At 37.9% G+C, this 27,562-nt stretch overlaps 1 protein-coding gene across 3 annotated transcripts; it reads right to left on the bottom strand.

The window, feature by feature from the left end:
• Positions 1-176: 176 nt before the first annotated feature.
• Positions 177-27,562, bottom strand: LOC137934439 (COP9 signalosome complex subunit 7-like). 3 transcript variants are annotated; one of them, XM_068778768.1, is made up of 9 exons: positions 27,215-27,562; positions 26,610-26,685; positions 24,961-25,049; positions 22,912-23,001; positions 2,772-2,816; positions 2,613-2,683; positions 2,198-2,330; positions 1,689-1,791; positions 177-491 (listed from the first exon to the last, which is right to left on the bottom strand). In XM_068778768.1, exons 1-8 carry the CDS (start codon positions 27,371-27,373, stop codon positions 1,723-1,725), a joined length of 732 nt encoding a protein of 243 aa, XP_068634869.1. In that variant the 5' UTR covers positions 27,374-27,562; the 3' UTR covers positions 177-491; positions 1,689-1,722. The 3 variants fall into 3 exon arrangements, with proteins under 3 accessions (XP_068634869.1, XP_068634868.1, XP_068634866.1); XM_068778767.1 differs by having other exon boundaries at positions 178-491; positions 1,689-1,794; XM_068778765.1 differs by having other exon boundaries at positions 180-491; positions 1,689-1,777.

Here is a 27,562-nt window from a genome sequence, read left to right as displayed (position 1 = left end):
ATGATTTTGTCTCTTATGGAGGCAGCTTTACAGCAGAGACGTAGACGTTACAATGGCGGAAAACGGCAAATCTGAGTACAGCTAATAGAACTTGGATCCACCAGAAGCTACTTGTTTCCTGCCACACTGGGTATGGTCTGGTTTACGGCAATAAAAGCACTGGCACAACCAAATGAAAAAAATACTTACTGAATAATCTGGTGATGCAGTAATATCGATGCTTTGATTTTCTGGAGCCAAACACAAATGTTTTATATTGCACAAATGACTGAAGCTTTTGATGCCTGTACTAAATTCACTAAGTTTCCTCCAAAACCACTCAAATGGCTGGAGTCTGAATGTTTGTCACAAAACACAATCTGATGCCATACATAGTTTTCAATGCCAGAATGCTGTTAACAAAAACGGAAGATCTGGCAAGCAGCGCATGAAGACCACCAGTATGAATCCAATCTGGTTGAACCACTCTCTAAGACAGCGGGGGTCGCCTCCTGATACCCACCAATAACAAGATCAATAACAAGATCAAGATCAAGATCATATTAAGAGGTTCCATACAAAAATCCCACGTCATTGCCATTGATATAAGTGCCTTAAGGCAAATCACATTAAATACTCTGGTACATTATGAAACAATGGGTATTCACCCATTTCAGATTTACATGGTGCATTATGAAACATTGAAGTTGGTTTTAAATGGTATTTCGCTAGGAATATTTGATGTATATGTTAGAAACAGTAGAGCAGATTTTTAACAGCCAGTTCTTCCTCAATATCAGGTTATCCTAGCACACTTCATACTCTGATCATGGCAATGGGTATTTTAGTCTATAAATTTCACTTCTCTAGAGGTTTGCTTTTCCAATGAAACTCTTTCAGAGAAGCCAACAGAGACACTTCAAGAATATCAATGGATTTTTTTATGAATAGAAAGAATATAACTGAATAGATGATACCAAGTTGAAGAAGAATTAGGAAATATAGGACCATTTGCAAAAATAGAGGGCAGAGGATGATGTATATGACTGAATCAAAGGTAGCTCAAAAGATGGTAATTAAGTGAGACTACCAGATTCGACAGAAAGATAAATTAGGCACTTTAAACACTGGAGGGTAAGCAATTGGGCACTACCAGGCAGAGGAAAAAGAGAATGATAGCAGCAGTAGATGAGAGAGAGAGAGAGAGAGAGAGAGAGGTTCCATTGCCCAACAAGCCATTACAAATGCAGAAATCCACAATCACTAATCTGCATCTGCTTTTTTGGTTCATGTCTGTTGTACCGCAGACAGATTGCAAATGAGCAATCTCGACAGAAAAAAGAAAAACAACAAACTTGAAAAATAAATTCGTGTAGCTTTTCCCTTTTAACAGGTTCCGGGGTATTCTTGTTTCATCTACTTGTCTACATATTATATAGGTATATATAACTGCAGTCTAGAAACATAAAACTTTTTTCTACCTCAAAAATTTTTGTTCATTTATTATATGCAGCATCCGACTCTCCTTTTTTTTTTTTAACTAAGTTTCCTAATAGACATTCTAAGAAAATCTTGGCTTAAAAAAAAGCACAGTATATCCATTACATACAATTCCAAATAAATCAACAAAAAAACCTTGCATTGCTCTCTGCATTACTAAAGAAAGCCACTATACATTCATATAAAGCGTGGAAGATTAGACTTGTTACCTCTTTGGCCGGATTCGATCTTCCTCATACTCCATCACTCCTCCAGGTTCAGAGTAGATCTCATCATGCCCTCGTAATTCCAAGTCTGCCTGCTTACATTGTACTTCTGCCACAAGTAAGTAAGACACATCGACCAACATATCCATAATTGGTAGGCAGTCTTCTGTATAAACTTACATCTAACAATATCTAGAGATTTGTTTTTTAGAAATGTGATATATAGAATTTTCTTCCCCCAACTATTACTAAATTTAATTTCTCCCACTAAAATATCATAGGAAGTTTTTTAAATAAACATTTTTTTGTGCTATGATAAAAAGTGCAATATTCCCAAAAAGAAAAAATCAAAAGGAGTTGCCAAATAGCTTTCTTATAGCATCACTAGAACCATGCTGTGGTCCGCTACATGAATCATTTTCTCCCATTACTGATCCATCCTCATCCCGGACCTTACAAATGGCTCAACCAAACGAAGGACAAAAAAAGAAAATGCACAGAACTCGACTGACCTTGAGGGACTTCTTCACTTCTTCGACTTTGTCTTCAATCTCCTTCCTATGTTTCTTGTTTATCTCACCCATGGTATCAGCCCATTTGATTTTCTCTTGAATTGACATGAGCATATTATCTGAAGTGGACAACCTGAAATATTCATCAGCGGCAGTAAGCCTCATCTTATCTAGCTATAAACATGCAGTATTCTACATTTCCATGTATATCCATAACCTTGCTTCTAAAACAATGTTAAGAGAAACAAAATGGTTGATCATGTGAAGAACCAGTGACAGATACACATTGAGTTCATCCCTGCATAGCAGATGGACCCAATATAATGCTTTCACTAATAAATGCGAAGAGCAAATCACTCAGCAGGATCCTTACATTTCATTGGTATAACCATTTATAACTAGGTGAATTTTTTACCAAGATGCTAGTGTCTGTATCATGCCAGCAAGCTGTCCAGGTCTCAGATCTCTTCCGGCCGCAAATTGCACCTACAACTCAAGGACAAACAAAATGGGCAAATCAGTTTTAATTTTTTTCTAAATTAAAATTAACTGGAAATTTTGTTGAAAGACTGACCTCGAAGCATCTGCGTAACTGATCCAGCTTTCCCCTTACTATTCCCTACAAAAGAAAACCAATGTAAAAATTAAACCTAGTTTTAATAATGGGGGAATCACTTCCTCTCCATGTTGAGGGTTGAGGCCTTTCTCTCCCTCTTACAGTGATACTCTATAATTGATTTAATGAAAAATCTCATATCTTTCAAAAACCCCATTTTTCTTCCTATGTAGATATGTTAAAGCTGGGTGCGGGTTTTTCAGAATCTAGAAAGTATGTTCCATCTTCACTTATGTCAAAATCATTGCAAGTATATGGAGAATCAAGATGCACATCCCTTGCAGCTTAAAAACACTCTATGGTAGCAGTCCAAAATGTTTACAGAGGAAGGAGAAAATCCCCAATTTACAGAGGAAGGGTGCTCCCAACAGAGATGGGCTCAGGAGACACCTTCCTTAGCTAAACAATCTGCAAGACTATAAGAAGAACAAGCCACATGGACCCAAACGACCCTCCAAGAAGAGGACAGGTGCCTGTGCTTCTGCTTCTATTGAAATCACAACTCATAGGTCCCAAGAAAAGGAGCAGGGCAACACCACTACGGTCTTCAATGCTGCTTTCAAAGCCAGCTGACACAGAGTTCCCCATATAGAAGCCATTTCAATTTTAAACAACCAGAATTGTGTGTGTGTGTGTGTGGGGGGGGGGGGGGGGGGGGGGGTTGAAGCTGCTCAGGAAAATTTAAAGATTCCTTCATATCATAATGCAGGGAAAGGGAGGCATTTGCTTGAGGGAGGAATATTAAAGGAGAATTGACTGAATAATCATCACTATGACATACCCCACAAAGCTAGATGACTAGGGGGGGGGGGGGGGGGGGGGGTTGAAGCTGCTCAGGAAAATTTAAAGATTCCTTCATATCATAATGCAGGGAAAGGGAGGCATTTGCTTGAGGGAGGAATATTAAAGGAGAATTGACTGAATAATCATCACTATGACATACCCCACAAAGCTAGATGACTACTGAAATGCAAAGAGCAGTGTTGGCTTACTATCCCAAAACAAGAAGAATAAGAGAGGTAAGGATGCTGCGGTCTAGAAAGGACTTTGAATCCCTCTTGGTTTTAAATATCCATTTACAACCAATGGGCTTCGCACCTTTAGGCAACTCGATGAGATCCCAAATGTCATTGTCTTTCATAGACTTCATTTCATCCTTCATGGCATCAATCCACTGTTGAGAGTTAAAACTGCGTAAGGCTTGACAGAAGTTGATTGGGTCATCTTCTGTCAATCCGACGCCATCCTTGTGGTGCTTGAGGAAGAATCTCATTGTTGTCTTGATCTGGAACAATGTCAGGAATAAGAGCCTGAACATTGTCCTCTAGTGCCTGAACTGTGTCTTGAACAGCAATAGGTATGGAGACATGATCAGTGTCAATAACAGATTCTTCTTCAAAGACAACATTCCTTATGTTTTCTATTGTTAGGAAACTCACGTTTCCTAATATAATTTGGGCAACATATTTAATTATTCAATTATATTTAGTATTTACTGGAATGGGCTGAAATTAAGTGGTCCAATTTTGATAAGCCCATAGACTGCTAAAGAAGGAATATGGGCCAATTGAGCAGATACCTACATAGTCTTAATTAGGGAATTATAGAAACCCTAATTAAACAATATAAATAGAATATTATGATTGTGGTCCCCATATATTAAATCCAAACACGATTTCTCTTCTAATAGATCGGTCTTTTATGTGTATTGGTTAGCCACTATCATGGTATCAGAGTTGGGCACGCCACGTCCCGCATTCGAATCCCGTGAGAGGCGGTCAAGAATGGGCAGGGTGGGTGTCAGAGTGGTTCCGTCCACACTCTTGTAGGCGGTAACTTTCCGCACCTAACAGATCGGTCTTTTGGGTGTATTGGCTAGCCGCTGTCAGGCCTGCACCTAAAAAAACTATCTACTTGTAGAGCCACAAAAGAGGGTCTACACCTAAAAACTATCCACTTGTAGAGCCACAAAAGAGGGCCTACACCTAAACTGCCTACTCCTAAATTATCCACTTGTAGAGCCACAAAAGATGGTCTACACGTGAGGGAGAGAGTTAAGGAATAGTCCTACATAGATTAGTGAGTACAAAGATCTTGAGTTTATTAGTTGTGAAAGAAGTTTCTTAAGTTTTTTAGTCATTTTGGGATAGGGCCTTGGACTCAATTTAACAAAGGTTATCTAAAAAGTGGGTATCAAAGTGATTCATTACTATTAGATTATTGGGATTTCTCTGGAATGGAGTAATTCTGTGGAGAGCGACGCACAGAGTGTTGGCGATGTGCAGAACCGTCGTCTTTCTCCACGGAACACGCCTTGATGTGGTGCGTCGGCCAACGTCCGACAGAGGTTAGATGGAGGAAGCCGAGCCCCCCCCCCCCCCCCCCCCCCTCTTTGCACGTGGCTGGAGGTTGAAGATGACATCCAACGCGTGCTAGAAAGAAGACAAACAAAAAAATATTTGAAACTTAGGTTCGGTTTCATTTAAATAACGAGCCGACTCGGACCGTTTGTGAAAGATTGGGCTAGTTGAGACGAGTCAGACAGGTTGACACGATTCGAAAATTAAGGGTCGAATCGGGTGGTTCGTGTCGATTCAGACGGGCTGAGCCGGCTCGCCCGTTCATATTCATTGTGTCGACTCGCCCGAGAGAGGACCGAACTGACTCAGTTCTCAAAATTAAATCTTTGCGCCAACGGGGATTCGAACCCGCGCGCGGAATTCAGTTCAGGTGCCAGTGACGGCACACTGGCATTTGTGTGTTATCATTGATTAAAAATTTTCATATATATTAAATTGCAGAATCAATTTTTTTTTTATGCAATTTCCGTTCATATGAATATTTTATGCATGCACATATAGTTTTATAACGTGCATATTTAAGTTGATTTTCCTATTGTGAAAATTCCTATCGTATTTTTATGCAATTGGTCTAGTATTTTAATCAAATTGATTGAAGCTACATGTTGCCAAAGTAACCTCTGCAGTGTAGATTAATTTGACTAAAAATACATAGATGTTTGTGCAGAGTTATTTATGCAAACTGTGCTCGGCCCAAAGGAAGACACAATTTGGCCAAATCAACAACGTGCCTGTGATGATAAACGTGTGGCAATTACAAAGACTTTTCATGTGACCAATAGTCGGTCCAAAGAAAGGCTATTGTTTGACAGAACCGATTGTCAGTATTTGATCATTGCATTGAGAATACCATTTACAATTAATTTTTCTGTCCAAAGACTAAGAATTAATGTTGTACTAGGTATCTTGAGATGGGTCCCCAATATGGATTGTTGTACATGTCTTATTTTTCTTTATATGACATGCTAGTTAATGTGAGTATACTGTTTATTTTATTCTAAATACAGTTTTTGTTGCTACTACTACGAATGTTACTGCTCAAATCAGCAATATCCCAATACTGAGCGGGACAAACTTTAAGGTCTAGAAAGATACCGTGGAAATTGTCCTCGGTTGTATGGATTTGGATCTTGCACTTCGGGCGGAACAACCCACTTTTACTCCGGAAAACCTCAATGAGGTTAAAATTGAGAAGTGGGAGCGCTCTAATCGAATGTACTTGATGATCATGAAATGTTCCATTCCGGAGGCGTTTCGGGGCTCTATTATTGAGAGCAAGAGCACCAAGAAATTCCTTGAGGAAATTGAGCAATATTTTGCCAAGACCAAAAAATCGGAGGCAAGTAGCCTTTTGGCTAAACTCGTTTTGATGAAGTATAAGGGCAAAGGGAACATAAGGGAGTACATCATGGAGATGTTTCATCTCATGTCAAAACTCAAGTCATTTAAGATAAAGTTGTTTGAGGACTTGCTCATGCACTTGGTTTTGATATCTCTTCCTGCACACTTTGGGCAATTCAAAGTGAGTAATAACACTCAAAAGGACAAATGGTCCCTAAATGAGTTTATATCTCATTGTGTGCAAGAGGAAGAGAGGCAACAACGAGATAAGACTGAAAGTGCTCACTTGGCCTCGACCTCTCAAAACAAGAAAAAGAAGAGAGGTAAGGATGTTGTGGAAGGATCTTCTCAGAATAAGAAACAGAAGAAGAAAAATGAGAAGTTTACCTGCTACTTCTGCAAGAAGCCGGAACACATGAAGGAGTGTCCCAAGTACGGCGCCTGGCGTGTAAAGAAGGGTATGCCTCTAACTTTAGTTTGTTCCGAAGTTAATTTAGGTTTTGTACCTAAAGATACTTGGTGGGTGGATTCTTGTGCTACCACTCACATAAGTATATCTTTGTAGGGTTGTCTGTGGAGCCGACCGCCAAGTGATGCTGAAAAGTTCATCTTTGTGGGTGACGGCAATAAAGTTGCGGTAGGCTATAGGAACTTTCAGATTACAATTAAACATTGGGTTTTATTTGGATTTATTTGGGACATTTGTTACACCGTCTTTTAGGCAGAATTTAATTTCTATTTCTATTTTGGACAAATCAGGTTTTTCTTGTTCTTTTGAAAATAATAAAGTTAGTCTCTACCAAAATTCAAATTTTGTTGGTTCTGGTCCCTTAATTGATAATTTGTATATACTTAAAGTTGTTAGTTCCTATAACGAAATATTGCAAACAAGTTCAGGTGGTACGAAGCGATAATTAAGTGAGAATTCCGCCTCATTATGGCACAAACGTTTAGGACACATCTCTAAACAAAGAATTTAGAGGCTTGTGTTGGATGGAATTCTTGAACCCCTAGATACTACAAACTTCCAAGTTTGTGTTGAGTGCATCAAAGGGAAACAAACAAATGTCAGAAAATTAGGTGTCGAAAGAGCTACAGACGTTTTAGAACTTATAAATACAAAAATTTGTGGTCCATTCCCTACAGCTTAATGGAATGGACAACAATACTTCATTACGTTCATAGACGATTACTCTAGATTCGGTTACTCTAGATTACAGGAGAGAATCTCTTTGTAGTTTATGCCTTCCTTTTGAGTAAAGCCTTTAATGACTAGACGAGCCTTATATCTCTCGACATTGCCCTTTGAATCTCTCTTGATTTTAAATATCCATTTACAACCAATGGGCTTCACACTTTTTGGCAACTCGATGAGATCACAATAGTCATCGTCTTTCATAGACTTCATCTCATCCTTCATGGCATCAATCTACTGTTGAGAGTTAGAACTGCGTAAGGCTTGACAAAAGTTGATTGGGTCATCTTCTGTCAATCCGACGCCATCCTCATGTTCTTAGAGAAAGATGATATAATCATCTAAAATCGCATTTCTCCTCTCCCAAGTGGATCTCCTTAATGGTACTTCTTGAGGTTGTTGAGTTTGTTCTAAAGGTGGTGCTTGAGGAAGAATTTCATTATTGTCTTGATCTAGAACAATGTCAAGAATAGGAGCCTGAACATTGTCCTCAAGTGCCTGAACTGTGTCTTGAACAACAATAAGTATGAAGACCTGATCACTGTCAATAACAGATTCTTCTTCAAAGACAATATTCCTTATGTTTTCTTCTCCTCCAAACTCAATATCCTTAAAGAATCTTGCATTTCCCGTTTCAAAGAAGGATCTTGATGTGGGATCATAAAACTTATAACCCCGAGAGCGTTCAGTGTAACCAACGAAATAACAGCCAACCGTCCTTGAGTCCAGTTTTCTTTCATGTGGCCTATAAGGTCGTGCCTCAGCTGGACAATCCCAAATGTGCAAGTGCCTAATGCTAGGCTTCTTGCCTGTCCAAAGCTCATAGGGGGTTTTGGCAACTACTTTGCTCGGTACCCTGTTAAGGATGTACACTGCGGTCTTTAAAGCTTCTCCCCAAAGTGACTCTAGCAAAAGAAAATGACTAATCATACACCTTACCATATCCTTAAGAGTTTGGTTTTGTCGCTCTGCAACACCATTCATGTTGGGTTTGCCCGACATGGTGTATTGCGGAACAATTCCACACTATTTGAGGAAAATCGCGAAGGGTCCTAGACGTTGTTCTCCTGATCCATTATACCTTCCGTAGTATTAACCACCACGGTCAGATTTGACAGCCTTTATTTTCTTTCCAAGTTGAAGTTCAACTTCAGCTTTGAAAGACTTGAAGACGTCCAGGGATTGTGACTTCTCATGTATTAATTATAGGTAACCGAATCTAGAGTAATCGTTTACGAACGTAATGAAGTATTGTTGTCCATTCCATTAAGTTGTAGGGAATGGACCACAGATATCTATATTTATAAGTTCTAAGACGTCTGTAGCTCTTTCGGCGTACTCGGGACACTCCTTCATGTCCCGACTTCTTGTAGAATTAGCAGGTAAACTCCTCATCCTGCTTCTTCTGTTTCTTATTCTGAGAAGATCCTTCCGCAGCATCCTTACCTATCTTCTTCTTCTGGTTTTGAGAGGTCGAGGCTAAGTGAGCACTTTCAGTCTTATCCCGCTGCTGCCTCACTTACTCTTGTACACAGTGAGATATAAACTCATTTAGGGACCATTTGTCCTTTCGAGTGTTATAACTCACTTTGAATTGCCCAAAGTGTGCAGGAAGAAATATCAAAACGAAATGCACGAGTAAATCCTCAAACAACTCCATCTTCAATGACTTCGAGTTTTGACGCGAGATGAGACATCTCCATGGTACACTCCCTTATGTTCCATTTGCCCTTATACTTCATCGAAACGAGTTTAGCCAAAAGGCTACTCGCCTCCGACTTTTCGTTCTTGGCAAAATATTGTTCAATTTCCTCAAGGAACTTCTTGGCGCTCTTACGCTTAGTAATAGAGCCCCGAAACGCCTCCGGAATGGAGCGTTTCATTATCATAAAGTACATTCGGTTAGAGTGCTCCCACTTCTCAATTTTAACCTCATTGAGGTTTTCCTGAGTAGAAGTGGGTTGTTCCGCCCGAAGTACAAGATCCAAATCCATACAACTGAAGACAATTTCCATGGTATCTTTTCAGGCTTTAAAGTTCGTCCCACTCAGCATTGGGATGTTGCTGATTTGAGCAGTAACATTCATAGCAGTAGCAACAGAAACTAGCATGTCATATAAAGAAAAACAAGACATGTACAAACAATCTAAATTGGGGACCCATCTCAAGATACCTAATACAACATTAATTCATAGTCTTGGGACAGAGAAATTAATTGTAAGTGGTACTCTCAATGCGATGATCAAATACTAACAATCAGTTCTGTCAAACAATAGCCTTTCTTTTGACCGACTATTGTTCATATGAAAAGTCTTTATAATTGTCACACATTTATCATCACAAGCACGTTGTTGATTTGGCCCAACTGTATCTTCCTTTGGGCCGAGCACAATTTGCATAAATAACTCCGCACAAACATCTATGTATTTTTAGTCACATTAATCTACATTGCAAAGGTTACTTTGGCAACATGTAGCTTCAATCAATTTGATTAAAATACTAGATCAATTACATAAAAATACAATAGAAATTTTCACAATTGAAAAATCAACTTAAATATGCATATTATACAACTATATGTGCATGCATAAAATATTCATATGAATGAAAATTGCATTAAAAAAAAACAGATTCTGCAATTTAATATATATGAAAGTTTTTATTCAATGATAACACACGAATGCCAGTGCGCCGAATGGTCACTGGCACCTGAACTGAATTCCGCACGTGGGTTCCAATCCCCGCTGGCTCAAAGATTTAATTTTGAGAACCGAGGCGGCTCGGTCCTCTCTTGAGCGAGTCGACACAACGAATTGGAACGGGCGAGCCGGCTCAGCCCGTTTGAATTGACCCAATCCACCCGATTCGACCTTTAATTTCCGAATCGTGTCAACCCGTCCGACTCGTCTCAACTAGCCCGATCTTTCGCAAACGGTCCGAGTCAACTCAGCCGAGTCAACTAGTTATTTAAATGAAACCGATCCTAAGTTTCAAAAAAAAAAAAAAAAAAAAATCTTTCCTACTCACGTTTGAGGTCGTCTTCAACCTCCAGCCAAATGCAAAGAGGGGGGGCTCAGCTTCCTCCGTCTGACCTCCGTCGGATGTCAGCCACCGGCCGGCGCACAATGCCGAGGCGAGTTCCGTGGAGAAAGACGACGTTCTGCACAACGCTGATGCTCTATGCGTCACTCTCCACGGAATTACTCCATTCCAGAGAAATCCCAATAATCTTTCAGTAATGAACTGCTTTGATACCACTTGTTAGATAACCTTAATCTTAAATCCGAATCTAGAATTTACATCATGCCAAAATATTAGGATTCAGGATACGAGATAAATACCTGGATCCATTTTGAATGATCGTCTTCTGTTGTGGAATTACTATGACAATCGATACGAACGTATGAATGGCTTTATGATCTTCTTCAACCGAATCTCCTTTATTCCTCCTGGGACCGTCGTCTCTCTTCCAGATGGGGAGAAGAGAAACCGTGTTTTGATTTAGTCTTTGGGGACCACAACCATAATGTTCTATTTATAATGTTTAATTAGGGTTCCCATAATTCCCTAATTAAGACAATATGGGTATCTACTCAATTGGCCCATATTCCTTCTTTAGCAGTCTATGGGCATACCAAAATTAGACCACTTAATTTCAGCCAATTCCAGTAAATATAATCGAATAATTAAATATGTTGCCCAAATTAGATTAGGAAACTCACGTTTCCTAATAATGGTTACCTATATTTAATACATGAGAAGTCGCAATCCCTAGACGTCTTCAAGTCTTTCAAAGCTGAAGTTGAACTTCAACTTGGAAAGAAAATAAAGGCTATCAAATCCGATTGTGGTGGTGAATACTACGAAAGGTATAATTATTTTTATTCAATGATAACAAACGAATGCCAGTGAGTCAAATGGTCATTGGCGCCTAAACTGAATTCTATGCACGGGTTCGAATCCCCGTTGTTGCAAAGATTTAATTTTGAGAACCGAGTCGGCTCGATCCTCTCTCGGACGAGTCGACACACCGAATTGGAACGGCGAGTCGGCTCAGCCCATCTGAGTCGACCCGAACTGCCCGATTCGACCCTTAATTTTCGAATCGTGTTAACCCGTCCAACTCGTCTCAACTAGCCTGATCTTTCAAAAAGGTCTGAGTCAGACTCGTTATTTAAATGAAACAGAACCTAAGTTTCAAAAAAAATAAAATTAGTAGTCTATCGGCTTACCAAAATTAGACTAATTAATTTCAGCCCATTCCATTAAATAGTAAATATAATTGAATATGTTACCCAAATTAGAATAGAAAACGTGAGTTTCCTAACAATACTTATTAAATAACCTTAATCTTAAATCCGAATCTAGAATTTACATCATGCCAGAATATTAGGATTCGGGATACGGGATAAGGGATATATACCTGGATCCATTATGAACGACCGTCTTCTATTGCAGAATTACTACGATAATCGATATGAACGTATGAACGGTTTTATGATCTTCCTCAACTAAACCTCCTTTATTCCTCTTGGGACCGTCGTCTCTCTTCCGGATGGGGAGAAGAGAAACCGTGTTTTGATTTAGTCTCTGGGACCACAACCATAATGTTCTATTTAAATTGTTTAATTAGGGTTCCCATAATTCCCTAATTAAGACAATATGGGTATCTACTCAATTGGCCCATATTCCTTCTTTAGCAGTCTATGGGCTTACCAAAATTAGACCACTTAATTTAAGCCAATTCCAGTAAATAGTAAATATAATTGAATAATTAAATATGTTGCCCAAATTATATGAGGAAACGTGAGTTTCCTAACAATCTCCCATTCCTGTAACAATTCTATCACAAATTCTTTACACATGCATCTGTATACTATTAATAATGGAACCATCTTATATATTAATAATGGAACCACCACGACTTTCATCACAGTACAATCATGACTAAACCACGATGATCACCATACTAATACACTCAATGACATAGATCAAATATGGATGAGTAGGATGGAAATTACATGCAATGTGATCTCAGACATGCCTATTTCCAACTGGTCCTTCTTTAGTCTTTAATGAGATCTTTCCAAAGTCCTTAATACAATGCGAACACAAACAAGTTCGAAAATAGAATCATAAGCAATCAATTTTTTATTACGTAGAAAATCGAATAACTCAATGTCTAAAGCAAACATATAGTACAGAAATGACTCCCACTAACCCAAGGTATCCTTAGAAATAACACCCATATGAGCAATGTGCTCATGAAAGACTTAGGCGTTAAGCCCTTGGTTAATGGGTCTACTAGCATAGAGTCCGTCCTTATATGTTCTATAGAAATCTGTTTATCCTGAACTCTCTCCTTAAAAACTAGAAACTTGATGTCGATAAACTTCAACTCTGTCGAGCTCCTGTTGTTGTTGGAATTAAGGGTGGCTTCGGCTCAGTTTCGGCTCGGTTCGAAACGTTATATTTCAAGCTCGAGCCGAGCTCGAACTCAGGGATGGGCTTGTTTACATTAACAAGTCGCGCTCGAACAGAGCCCGGTTCGGCTCGTCGGCTCGCGAGCCGACTCGTTAATATAACGAGCGATTCGGGATCGGGGATCGGGATACCTCTTCGATTCGGGAAATTTCTCTGCGAAACCCATACCTCCGTCTGCCATTTCCATGCCGTTTCAGCGTGATTTCTTGCGGAAATCGCTGTCCGTCGGCAGGTATTCAGGGGAAATGGGGGATTTGGTCTTCAAATCCCTCGTTCTCCCTCTCCCTCTTCGATTCCTCGATTTATTCCTCTACGATTTCTGTCTTCCTTCCTCTTCGATTTCTTTCTCGTCTTCCTCTTCGATTTCTTCATCTAAGCTTTTCCTCGCCGACGAGACGAAATCGACGGTCCGACGGAAGGAGGTAAGATTTTTATTTAATCTTTCTGTTTTTTTTTCGTCGCCGAGCTAACCTAAAAAATCTCTAACTCTCTCTTCATTTCACAGCTTCGTTTCTCGGCTTCGTTTCTCAGCAGTGTTCCTTCATTATTGGAAAGCTTTTTTGGATATCCGAACTGCACACTCTGTTTCTGTAAGCAAACTCAGCTCTATTTTTTTTTTTTTTTTCCGATATTTCCAGCTGACAGTTCAAATACACTCGGGAAGAAATCATTGTAAGAAAACTGGTATGAATTTTATTTCATGATTTTGAGTGTTGATACTGTTTGATTTTTTGAAATGCTGAGTTCTTGATTTAAGGGTAGAATGTAAGAAGATCATTTTATACAGATTGCATAAGGTTGACCTATTTTATTCTCTTAATTTATTTTTTTGCTTGAGTGTGCCATCAATTGCATTCTAGCTGGCTGAGAGCCAGGAAACTTCATACTGAGCTAACATTCAAGAAGGAAAGGAAGGGTGGGGAAGAAAAATCCCCCACTTTGTCATTTGTTATGTTTTTGTATATCTCAAAATGACTTACTAAGCTCAATTGCTATAATGTTTGGAAAATAGTTGGTTGGTTGTCAATGATTTTTTTGCTCAAATTCCATTGTTCTTCATAAATGAAGTTATTATTCTAGACTTTCAAATATTTTTATGTTGTGGGATCTTGTTTCTTTTTTGCCTTCTTATTTTTAGGTGTCTGGCCTCTTATAAAATTTTGTATGTTTATCATATATTTCAGCAATAAACAGCAATGGTATTCAAATTGTTACTTGATATATTTTAGCAATGAAATTTTATTTCATGATTTTGAGTGTTAATAACATATTCTGTTCAATAATACTCTATTATAGTTAATGGAATCAGGAGCTTTCTTAATTGCATCCAACTTCTCTTTATTATAAAAAAGAATAAAAAAAGTTAGTTTTTGTCATTCTTTCTTAATTCTCATTGAACTTATATCTACTGATGTTCTTGGTATAGTGGGGTATTGAGGTTGAATTTCATTTTTTTTCATTTTTATCATTAATTTCTTGGTATTGAGGTTGAATTTCATCAGAATATTAGAAGAGAATGTTGGTGTGCTTATTTCCTTATCTTAGAAGTTTTTAAATTTATATATAAAAAAAGGATCGGTATATTGGACTGGAAACTATTGGGTGCAGGGCTACTGGCTCAAAGAGACCCCACTGCATTGAAAGACAAGGGTCGTTCCCGATTGTCACAATGTCACGTACCTTCCTCTAAGAATAAACAAGTATCTTAAATTATGTGTAGGATCTTTGTTGTTCAGATAACTTTCTTTTCTTTATGTTTTTAATTTGTAATTTTGTTTTTTTGTAGAAGTAAGAATGTCAACACCTCCTCAATTGACATCAATAATTAACACTAGTTCTAGTGTAACTATAAATAGTGACTCAACTCCACCAGAGTCACTACCCTCTGTCATAGAAGTGGGCCCAGATGAAATTACTATAAATGAGGATGAAGGTGATTCTACTCATACCTCCAAAAGACAAAAAAAGTCTCATGTGTGGTTGGAATTCAAAGAAGTATCACTTAATGGTACAAAAAAGGCTCAGTGTGTTCATTGTAAAATCAATTTGAGTGTTATTAGTAGTGGAGTGACTACACATATGAGTCGACATTTGAAACGTTGCACTAGTAGAAAAGTGGCAATGAGAAAACAAAAAACCTTAAACTTTCAACCAGTGGGAGCGGGGTCTAATGTTGATCAGAGTCCATCTGGACTTCCTTTTATGGATTTTGGAGGAAATTATGATCAAGCTAAAATGAGAGTAGTCATTGCTCATTGGATTCTTATGCATGAGCATCCATTCATGATAGTAGAAGAGGAGGGATTTAATTTTGTAATGAAGATGGCAAATATGAATTATGAGAAAATATCCCGGAAGATTATTAAGAAGGAGTGTATGGAGGTGTATGAGGCAGAGAAAAAGAAATTAAAAATTTTGTTAAAAGAGATTAACAAGATTAGTCTTACCACGGATCTTTGGAAGTCTCAAAATCAAAAAATTGAATACATGGTTATTACTGGGCATTTTATTGACAGTAATTGGAAGCTACAAAAACGAGTCTTGAGTTTTGTGCATGTTCCTCCTCCTCGTCGTGGCGTTGATATAGCAGATGCTATTTACAAGTGTTTGAAAGAGTGGGAGATTGAAAATAAAGTTTTTAGTATTTCAGTTGATAATGCTGCATATAATGATGTTTGTATCAGAGTTTTGAAACAAGATTTTTCAAGGAAAAAAAATTTGGTGTGTGGTGGAAAGTTGTTTCATGTGCGTTGTTGTGCTCATATTTTGAACTTATTAGTCCAAGATGGTCTTGTTCAGATTAAAGATATCATTGATAATGTGCGTGAAAGTGTCAAATTCATAAATCTGTCTGAGGCTAGACTTCGCACTTTTTCTGAAATTGTACAACAATTAGAACTTGGTGAAAAGAGGTTGGTTATTGATTGTCCAACTCGTTGGAACTCTACTTATGACATGTTGTCTTCTGCATTAAAATTCAAAGATGCATTCTCTAGATTTAAAGTTAGAGAACCAACATATGATTGTTTGCCAAGTTTTGATGAATGGGAAAAAGTTGACATGGTGTGTGAGATTTTAGAAGTTTTTAATGCAGTTACAAATATAATTTCTGGGAGTGACTACCCTACTTCTAATTTGTACCTTAGTGAGGTATATAGGGTAAAAGAAGTTTTGGATTTTCATTCTACAAATGAAAATGTTTTCATTAGGACAATGGTTAGTAGAATGAAAGAGAAATTTGAGAAGTATTGGGGTGAATGCAATTTATTGATGGTTGTTGCTTCAGTTTTGGATCCAAGGGTCAAATTAAAGTTGATCGAAATGTGTTTTCCAGTGATATATTCTATGGAGGAAGCTACAATGAATATAAATTTAGTTCGACGCACCTTATATGAGATCTACGATGAATATGTATCCTTATATAATGTGGATATTAGAAATGAAGAGATTGTTTCAAGTACTAGTAGCTCTATGGGTGTTTCCACAAGTCGTAGGCCTTCATCAAGTTCAGGTTGGTCAAAGTTGATGAGTTATATGAAACAAAAGGATGCAGTTAATTTACCAAGGTCAGAATTGGAAATTTATCTTGAAGAAGGTGTATATAGTTGTGAGGAAACTTCACAAAATGATTTTGATGTTTTAGAATGGTGGAAAGTGAATCATATGAAATTTCGAGTATTATCTAAGATGGCAGCAGACATCCTTGTAATTCCCATATCCACAGTAGCTTCAGAGTCTACATTTAGTGCTGGTGGTAGAGTAATAGACTCATATCGTTCTTCCTTGGCACCAAGTACAGTTCAAGCTTTGATTTGTGGCAGTGATTGGATTCGGGTTCTTCACGGTGTAAAGAAAAATCAAAAGGTGAATTTCTTTGATCAATTCTTTATTATGATATTTTTTAGTATATTTTTTAGTTTTATTTATTAAAATTTTGTTTTATGATTACAGCCTGAGAAGAAGAGTGTAGAGATAATGCTATCAGCTACATGATTTTTCATGTTTCTCTCATCATGGTAATTTTAATATTTTTAACGACATTAAGTAACTAGTAATGGAAGAGTATTTTTTTATCTGACAATAACTAATTTTATTTTTTTGTTTTTGTCGTAGGTGGAGATTTTGCTCATGCAGGGATGTATATTATTTTCTAGCATTAAGAGAAACAATTATAGTTTGTAATTTTATAATGGATTTATAGTTTTTATTTGGGTGATTGTAAATTGATAGTGATATTTTATTTTATTTTGCTGTGTTTGATTATTGTATGAAGTTTATTTATAATATTATGCAGTGTATGAAGTGTTTAGACTATTTTATGAAGTGTTTATGGAATGTATAGATAATTTTATGGAGTATTTATGGAGTATTTATGGAGTGTTTATGGAGTATTTATGCAGGTATTATGTACATTGATTATGTCCAATTTTAAGTAGAGGTCATGCCGAATTTTATACAGGTATTATATACATAGATTATATTCAATTTTAAGAAGAGGTTATGCCTCAATCTTATACATGTATTATATATATAGGTTATACTTAATTTTTTGTAGAGGTCATGTCCAATTTTATGTAAAATGTATGTATAATTTTATATATAATTAATTTGATATATATTTTTTGAAAATTTTTAAATGTATGTAGAGGCTCGAGTTCGGCTCGAAGCTCGGCTCGAAGCTCGGCTCGAGCTCGGTTAAGATTTTTGGGCTCGAGCTCGATAACAATTTTAGGCTCGAGACGAGGCTCGGCTCGAAGCTCGGCTCGAAATATTTAAATCAAGCTCGGCTCGAACATAGGCAGGTTCGGGCTCGGCTCGGCTCGATGCCACCCCTAGTTGGAATAAAGTACCATCGAGTTATTGTCACAGTAAATCTTTAATGGCATGTTAATGCCATCTACCACTCGCAACCCGGTGACAAAGTTTCGCAACTATATCCCATGGTCGGACGCCTCAAAACAAGCAATGAACTCCGCAGTCATGGTTGAAGAAGCTATGAGAGTCTGTTTAGCAGACTTCCATGAGATAGCTCCTTCACCCAAGATAAAGATGTAGCTTGATGTGGAGAGTCTGCTATCTTGGCATCTCGCAAAGTCGAAGTCAAAGAACCCAATGATCTCTAAACTGTCTGATCTCCGATAAGTGAACATATAGTCTTTTGTTCTCCTCAAATAACGCATCTCGCGTTTGGCTGCCTTCCAATGTTGCATACCCGGATTGCTCAAATATCTGCCCAAAACTCCTACTATAAATGCTATGTCGAAACGAGTACAAACTTGAGCGTACATTAGACTCCCTACTACTAATGCATAGGGAATTTTCTGCATCTTTTTTTTTTCAAGATCATTATTAGGGCACTGTTTGAGACTAAACTTGTCTCCTTTAGGGATGGGTGTGCCTTCTGGTTTACTATCTTTCATGGCGAATCTGCTCAAAACCTTATCGATATAGCGCTTTGTGAGGATACCTTGAGAATGATCTCTAAGTATCTAAATACCTAATACAAAAGAGGCATCACCAAGATCTTTCATCTCGAATTTCTTCGTCAAGAAATTTCTTGGGTTCGTGCAGTAAGCATATATCGCTACTTGCGTGCAGAATGTCATCGACAGATCATATCAGGAAGATGTATTTACTCCCACTGAACTTATGATATACATAGTCATCAACAACATTCACCTCAAAACTGTACGAGGTGATGACTTGATGGAACTTGTGATACCATTGACGGGAAGCCTGTTTGAGACCATAGATGAATTTCTTCAATTTATAGACCATAGACTTTGGATCTCCAGATACAGTTTTCTAGTTGTACCATATAAATCGTCTCGTCAATGTCTCCATTGAGAAACGCAATTTTGACATCCATCTGATGTAGCTCTAGATCTAAATGAGCCACTAGTGTCATTATTGTTCTAAAAGAGTCTTTCGAAGATACCGGAGAGAAAGTCTCTTTGTAGTCTATATCTTCCTTTTGAGTAAAGCCTTTAGCAACTAGACGACCCTTATATCTCTCGACATTGCCCTTTGAATCCCTCTTGGTTTTAAATATCCATTTACAACCAATGGGCTTCGCACCTTTAGGCAACTCAATGAGATCCCAAACGTCATTGTCTTTCATAGACTTCATCTCATCCTTCATGACATTAATCCACTGTTGAGAGTTAGAACTGCGTAAGGCTTGACAAAAATTGATCGGGGCATCTTCTGTTAATCTGACGCCATCCTCATGTTCTTGGAGAAAGATGATATAATCACCTGAAATCACATTTCTCCTCTCCCTAGTGGATCTCCTTAATGACACTTCTTGAGGTTGTTGAGTTTGTTCTTAAGGTGGTGCTTGAGGAAGAATCTCATTGCTGTCTTGATCTGGAACAATGTCAGGAATAGGAGTCTGAATATTGTCCTCTAGTGCCTGAACTGTGTCTTGAACAGCAATAGGTATAGAGACCTGATCACTGTCAATAACAGATTCTTCTTCAAAGAATCTATAAACCCAAACTACTCCACTGAAACAACAATGCAAGAGGATATGAAGAATGGTTCTTCTATAAAATAGAACAACTCTTCTACTTCTCCACAGAGTTTACATAGGTAGTTCACAATTGGTTGCTCACTTTTGTTTAGTTGATCATAAGGATTATGCCATGATGCTGCCCACCCAAAATGTAGCAACCTTTTGAGGCCCCAAAAACCGCAGATATGCCCTGAATCTAGGGCTATAGAAGATCCGGTGAAAGAAGAAGACAGCGAGTAGTAGGAGACAACTGAGAAAGTGCCAGAAGCAGCTCGGCTCCACATAATATAATATTCTCCCTGATTCGCAGAGATTGCTAAGTATTGGCTGACCTCTTCTAGATAAATTCCTCACTATTTTTTCATATGTAAAAATCCAAATAAAGTGTTGGACCAAGGAGCTTCCATGCATAGCTGGCATCTAGTGCAGTATATGAGGGAGGATGCAATACTTCTAGTCTACAATATGAGGCTACCAAGAATGAAACTGAGGGGCAGAGACGTCCATATTTTGTGCACTATGAATAATACTAGTCCCTAATGGTCATTTAAAAAAATTATCCCCTCCCCCACCCCAGGCTCTCTCAATCAAGGCTGTGAAAAGTATTGCAAGGGCGAACGAATTACCCCAGGGCAGTTGGACTAAAATCTGGACTGACAGTGGCCTGTGGCACGACAAGTGGTTTTTTACCTTTCAGAGATATAAAAATAAAAGCCACTGCCAAATGGTACACTCATTCAAAACCTAGAGGAGAAGATTCAGTCCAAGAAGCATTGTCAAATTTGGCTAAAAACCAAGGGCTCCAATCATTCAACAGTTTGAAAAGAGGTTGTCCACATGTAAGGGTAGAATTCAATCTAAAGCAGGTAGATTAACTCTTGTCAAGTCCACTCTGGCTGGACTGCCACTACATTTCCTCTCCCTTCTCAAGTGCCTAACGAGTATTGCATCATCTATTAAAACCATTGACAGAAAGATCCTTTGAAAAATTTCCTTAAATAGATTCCAGTACCATCTCATAAACTGGGAGAACACATGTGCACCCCAAAAGCCTTGGGTGGTCTTAGTATAAGGAGAATCAAGCAAACGAATGAGGCTGTGCTTGCTAAATGGGTATGGAGTTATGGAAATGAGTGCAATGCTTTCTGGAGGAGAGCTATTGCTGCCAAATACAACAGGGATGACCAACAAGGCTTCCTTCAAACTCTATCTCAAGGTGGACTTCACCATTATGGAAAAGAGTTATCCACCTAAGAGAACTTGTTGCTCGGGGAGTTACGTACAGAGTGAGATCTGGCACTAGAGTAAAATTTTGGAAAGATCACAGGATAAGGAAGAGATGTTCAGATGAGGAGTTCCCTGAGCTCTTTTCCCTTTCTAGAAACCAAAAGATTTTGGTCGCCAATACTAGAATTGATGCATGGGATTTTAATTTTAGAAGAAATTTGCATGACCAAGAAATCTTAGCTGCCAGTTAACTCCTTGATGCTCTGGCACATCAATAGAAGATTAGTTGAAAACATCATCATCTGAACTGGGGAATCTGATGGCAATCTTTCAGGGTCCTCGGGGTCCTCTTTCTACAAGCAAAACACATTTCATACCTCTCACAATTCAGTGCTTGGAAGCTTTTGAGCCAGCCTAAAGTCCTCTTTTTAACAGGTGTGCTGCCAAAAATAAAATCCTTCACTTCTGTCAATATGCATAGAAGAGGGAATACGAATGACAACAACCTTTAAAGACTCTGCAGTGGTATAGATGAGACTGTCGACCTCACCCACCTATTTCTTCACAGCCAGTTTGCCTCGCAAATATGACAACGTATATTCCAGCTCTTCAGTATCAACATTTCTTTCTCAGAAACTTTTGTTGATTGGATTCTTTATAACAATCGCAACCCCTCCCCCCTCTGGACGAGATGCTCTGGCAAGCGAGCTGGCGGTATTACATCATACTTATGGACTGTCAGGAATAATTCCCAAAAAAAGCACAGCAATGAAGCGGTTTATGTACAGGGCTATGAGAACACCAATCACCTAGCTAGGCACTTAGAATTTGCCAAGTTCAACAGCACATAAAATCAGGGAGAACTGATTGAACATTGCATCCCTGAGACCTACGAGACCCTGCCAGAAGACCCCTTGGACTCTTCCGCCTCACCGGGACCATCAAACTCAATTTTGATGGTAGCAGCCATGGCTGACCAAGGCCAGCAGGCTTTGGGAATTTTCCATGATCATGACGAGAACAAGCTTGATTCTTATGCTGCCCCCCTTGACCAATGTGATTTCTTACTTCTGAAACTTACAGCCTTCTTCAAAGTATCTAAATTGCATAGCAAAAAATCAATGAATTCCTATGATTGAGGAAGGGGCATCTTCCATCATGACTAGGGTAAAAACAACTTTGCTCCACCTTGAGACCTCTGCCCCAAATGCAAGAGGTTTTTGATCTCATTGAATTCCTATGATTGAGGAAGGGGCATCTTCCATCATGACTAGGGTAAAAACAACTCTGTTCCACCTTGAGACCTCTGCCCCAAATGCAAGAGGTTTTTTATCTCATTGCTAACATGGACATTACCTGGTCCCATGTCCATCAATCTACCAATGTTGCTGCTGATGATCTTGCTGAGGGCATAAACCTTGAGAAGTTCACTAGTAGGTAGAGCTGCGCTATTTGCTTTTAAAAGCTTTTGTATTATGCTTTATTTTATGCAATTTTAGTTTTTTTGTGATTTTTTGGTCCCCCCTCTGCATGAAGTTTGGAGCCCTTTGTACATTCTCTACCTAAATAAAATCATTTTTCCGCATTTCAAAAACCCATCCTATCAGCCATTTCAAAAAAAAAAAAAAAACCATCCTTTTTGCATTTCGAGCTTTCAATATTACCAAAATGAATATTTTCATAGAATGCACACAAACTGTTCTTTCTCCGATATTCCAATGCATTTTCTTGCTTAGAAAAAGAGGAAATAGGAAAAACAATATCCTACTTGGTCATTCTTTATGACACCCGATTTGAGATGTGGAAACCAGGGAAGGAAGCTCCAAGCTAAGTAGCTCATTCTCACTGTATTCACTAAATGACCAATGATTGCAAACATTGAAGGGAAACATAGCTACAATAGAATCAATGACAAAGCAGAATACACCAATAATTTGGGAGGGGCAAAAAGCAAAAATCCAAAGGAGAACTTACCGCATACATGCACTCGTTAATTAGAAAATCTTCCAGCTCTCGTACATTTGTAACATCAAGTTCTTGCATCAATTGATCATAAGGCAGTATCTGATAACAAAACACCACAAAGAGTTATGCTGTTTCTTTTTATTATTAATGACTTGTGCAGTGTATAAGGTTGAGTTCCAAAGCTTAAAATTTAATAAACACTAGACATGGCTAGTGGACCAACTGCTCAACAACACTACATCGAATGCACAGAAAAAAAAAATTGTCATAAAAAAGGAAATAGGTGCTGTGACTAGATAAATGATCTTCGTTTTAAAATAATTTTTCACAAAGATCATGTGTTTAAATAAACTGAGAGATGAAAAGAGATCACAAGGAGATTAGAACAAGAAGTAAGAGCTGCTGCACCCTGATGCCATGTAAAATAAGAAACAAGAAATAAGAAATACAAGAAGAGTTTGAGAAAAAAGGGATGGTATAACAATAAAGAATCTGAAGGAAGCATCAACTACGGTAATCTCTACCTGTCTTATTGACTTAAGTGACTTGACAAGGTGTCATGTACACCCGCTGCTAAAGTGGGCTGTGTATAATCAATACCAAATGACATACATGGAAACTAAAGAATATGCTTAAATACAGAGCAATACTGTCCTGTGCTTAATGATTTCATTTAAAAAATAATTGCTAAATTTTAAAAATAAAAAAATTAGCTTTTGGGCCAAAGAGTTCAGCATATTCCAGTAGAATTATGCATACCCTTCATCTATACACAGTATATATGATCAAAACGATGTTCTAAGGTCAAGAAAAGTTTTCACAAGATCTCTGGTGACAGGGGATAATAACCTTCTCAAAGTCCACCAACAGCAAACCTCTAGAGCGCCTGAGACAAACCTATTCTGATTTAGGATGTGAATTGGCATTGAGCCACAAAACATTTGGTCATGAACTGAGGAAGTATGTGAAGCACCTAATAGCTGCTCTCAGTGATAATAAACTGCAGCCTATCAGCATGGAGAAGAAACTTCTAATATAAATTCCTTCTATGAGGCTTAAAAAAGAAAGATAATAGGCCTTTCCGGCACTAAAGAGATGCAATCGAACTGCCGATTGGGGCAAAGATCTAGTCATTTCAGGACAAACTCAGACCAAATTGTAACATTGTATCATAGCAGGCAGCCCGTTTTGGTGGGCCTACTCCCTTCCCCCCGATTAGTTTTTACCCCTTTTATAATGTCCATGTCACAGGACCATTATCCATTTGTTTAGCACGAACCTGAAAAGTGTTAACAGGAATAATCACACAAAAGTTAAAGGTCAGGGAAAATCATCTGGTAATCAGTACGATAAAAGCCTCCTGTCCTTAGCTAGACATGTGGAATGGACCTAATCATCTATTCTCACCTAATGTTTCATTCTAGTTTCTGCCCCGATAAAAAAGATAATTACGTCCCAATTACTAAAAAGTGAGAAAAAGTAGAACTGAGCATGTTCTTGTCCAGTCCAATTAGAAAGTGGAATACCACCAACAAGAGACATGAAGCTCCAATAACCAGAACAATTAGACAAAAGCTAATCGCTTACCTGGCTGAGAAGGTGAATATGCAAAAATCTACAACTAGTGGCTGAAGATGATGTGATCATCTTTGATAACATACAAAGTAGGACGAGTAAACATCTTTGATTAAGTTCCTCTAATTAGTATTTTTTTTTAATGGCCCCCGAAAAAATAATTATCGAAATAGAATTACAAGCCAAAAGAGACACGACAGTTAGAATCTTCAGTTGCATTAACACCAAATCAACAGCTCAGCTCAAGAAGAAACCCCAGTTAACATCTCAATTATAAGATTTTCATCATTTTCAATGAAAGAAAAGTTTAATGTTTCAAATTGACTGCTGAGAATGTCAGTTTGCTGGGGCTTTTTTGGATTTATATTAAAATCCCCTGTGAAGGTACTGAGTCAGGTCAAATATCTGTCCATTCTTAGAGTATTAATTTTTACGATACTTCAACATTTTTCTAACAACCATATATTACAGTAAAAGTTGAACCTTATTTGTCTCAGCAAGGGTGAGCACAGTCAGTTGTTTCAGTTTGCGAACTTGGTCAGGCACCAGGGTAGGGAGACGACCAGTGTTACCTGCCAAAGACACAGGTTAATCAAAACCACTCAAATGGATAACACTAAAATAAAATGAAATTTTAAAACAAAAGCACAAAAAAGGCAACCCAAGTTAAAAGTGGTCTAATCTTCATACATAAACCAAAACAGAACAAAGTGAAGGAACCTATCAGTTTTAGAAATTTGATCACTTCTATCCAGTTGGTTAAGCGAAATTAAGAGTAAAATTCCACAACAAGCAGAACTAGATACCTCAAGAATATAAGCATCCAAAATAACCACAGGTATTAATTCTTTCTTTCTTTTTTGAAATTGACATAAAAGATAAATGAAAGCAGCTAAGACAGATTTAATCAACCATGATCAACATGGCTGAAGCATGATTGAAATACTTGAGAGGAGTATGACCTCCAAGTAAGAAGTTAAGTAACACATAAAGACAGCAGAAGAATGCAACTATTCCACCAAAAAACAAGCTATTGATATTCCACAATTACATCCACAAATGGCTGGCTCAGTACCAATGGTTTCCAGTATAATGATTGACATCATTATATCATTAGCTAACAAAAAATTCACTCTGACAAAACTGAATTGCTAGAAAACTGGCAAGTCCAAGCACTAGAGTTTATCAAGCAAAAATTTGAACTAGAGTTATAAGCCTACTGCAGAATCATATGACACCAGAATATAGGAATCTTATTCAAATTATAAAGTTTTTGTTCTGTTATAAGTTTTAGCAGCAATTAAGTATCCATGTAACAACAATCAATGCTTGGAAGTGGTACTCAGTTATGATTTTTACTCATGTGCATTAGAAAAGAAAAACATCAGACTAGATTCTGGGCTGCAAAAATGGTGGAGAGTCCTGATATGCAGACAACTTAACTGATTTAATGCAATGAACGTCATTGGACCTGTACTTAATCTGTACACATTTTCACAAGAGAGTTGTCCTGTCTACATTTTCATTCTTTTTCATTCTTAACCCCTTAGAGATCCCAACACTGCAAACTTCTGTTTTATTTTTAACTTTAAAAAATAAATAAATAAACAATAACGGCTTACCGTTTATGCATTGCAGTTCCTCCACATGCTAATAAAAAGAGAAAAAATCTTCAAGTTTTTTTTTTTTTATAAGCCTAAAAAACAATAATACATTTTGGTTCCTTTGCCCATTCACTGTGTGGTGAAGCTCAAACAGCGTTACAGACTTCACCCCAAGTTTTGCATATAACTTTCACCAATATAGGTATACACAAACGAAACAATGTCATTCTGCTAAATTTACCTTGATTTTGAATACCGAAATCTAATAGCTAAATGATGACAACCTCAGCACGTGTGCTCTCATATCACTGAAACCATAACTTGAAGCACCAATACCAAATCAATTAAATGAAAACAAAATCTGCCGTGCATGAGTATTATTTAATTCACTACCCTTTCTGAAAAAACACATATCGAAAGACTCCACAGACTGAACCCAAAAAAATAGCAGCAGCAATTAATGGCCACTGTTGGGCATCTTTTGTTACATGCCACGAACGAATGTGATTCAAGTAGCTGTATACTTACTCTTGTAATCACTCCATGTTCCATGCGCAAACAAGCGAAGCACGTCAAGAAACATGGAATATTCTGTGCCTTGAAGCTGCATTTCAAAAGAAACGACCATGAGTTAGAGAGTAATAGTGTATATTTAAGTCCAGGAAATAGAATTCTGATAACAAAATTATGAAAATGAGTTTACACTTTGATACTATTGCCATCAGATTGAATTTAAGAAATCTCAGAAGCCCTTATGTGAATTGCTGACACAACCGATTTTCTACTGTTGTCTTGGCACCTACAGCAGAATGAGGGGAGCTTACCGTCCTGAGTGGTTTGCCACAGAACAGGCACTTTCGATTACCACACAAGCCAATACTCCATAATTGAATAACGCAACTATTGGCTATCTGAAGATCTGCCATTCTTACTAGAAATCCTTTACAATCGTTTAATGCCAAAATTCTCTACCAGGCGGATAGCAACTCCATGAACCTTAACCCAACCATTCAAACTAACGACTTGAATAACATGAGTCACAACAAGATGAACGAGGCACCAACTTTAAGCACATAGACAAAAAAGTAATAATAAAATAGAATGAAGAGTGATTCTAAAGAATCCACACTAACCTCAGACACATTGGGGGCAGATAAAATCTCTGAAAACGCGAAAAGAGAAGAATGCGAAGTTGCTAGGACGATTACGTTTGTGAGTGAGCCTCCTCTGAAATTCTCCGCTAGCCTTACGAAGTATTCGATTAGCTCTGCCTGCTTCTGCTCGATATCCATCGAAATCTAAATAAAAATATCTAATATTTTGCACGAAATTTAAATTAAAATCATGAAATCGACAAGCTCATTAACCAGGACTCGAGAAAAATCGAATTTGTAGAGGAATAACAAGAAGTTGTGTGAACTTCTCGTCTCCGTTGCCCCTATGAACCTTGCTTTTTTAGGTCGGTTTAACAAGGGCGTTCG

The sequence above is a fragment of the Aristolochia californica genome, unplaced genomic scaffold, assembly GCF_029961685.1.
Source record: "Aristolochia californica isolate CCGP_79_NKW_82.1479 unplaced genomic scaffold, dmAriCali1.0.hap1 SCAF_6, whole genome shotgun sequence".
NCBI lineage: Eukaryota > Viridiplantae > Streptophyta > Magnoliopsida > Piperales > Aristolochiaceae > Aristolochia > Aristolochia californica.
The sequence above is the reverse complement of the archived record's forward strand: the minus strand, read 5'-3'. Positions and strand labels throughout refer to the sequence as shown.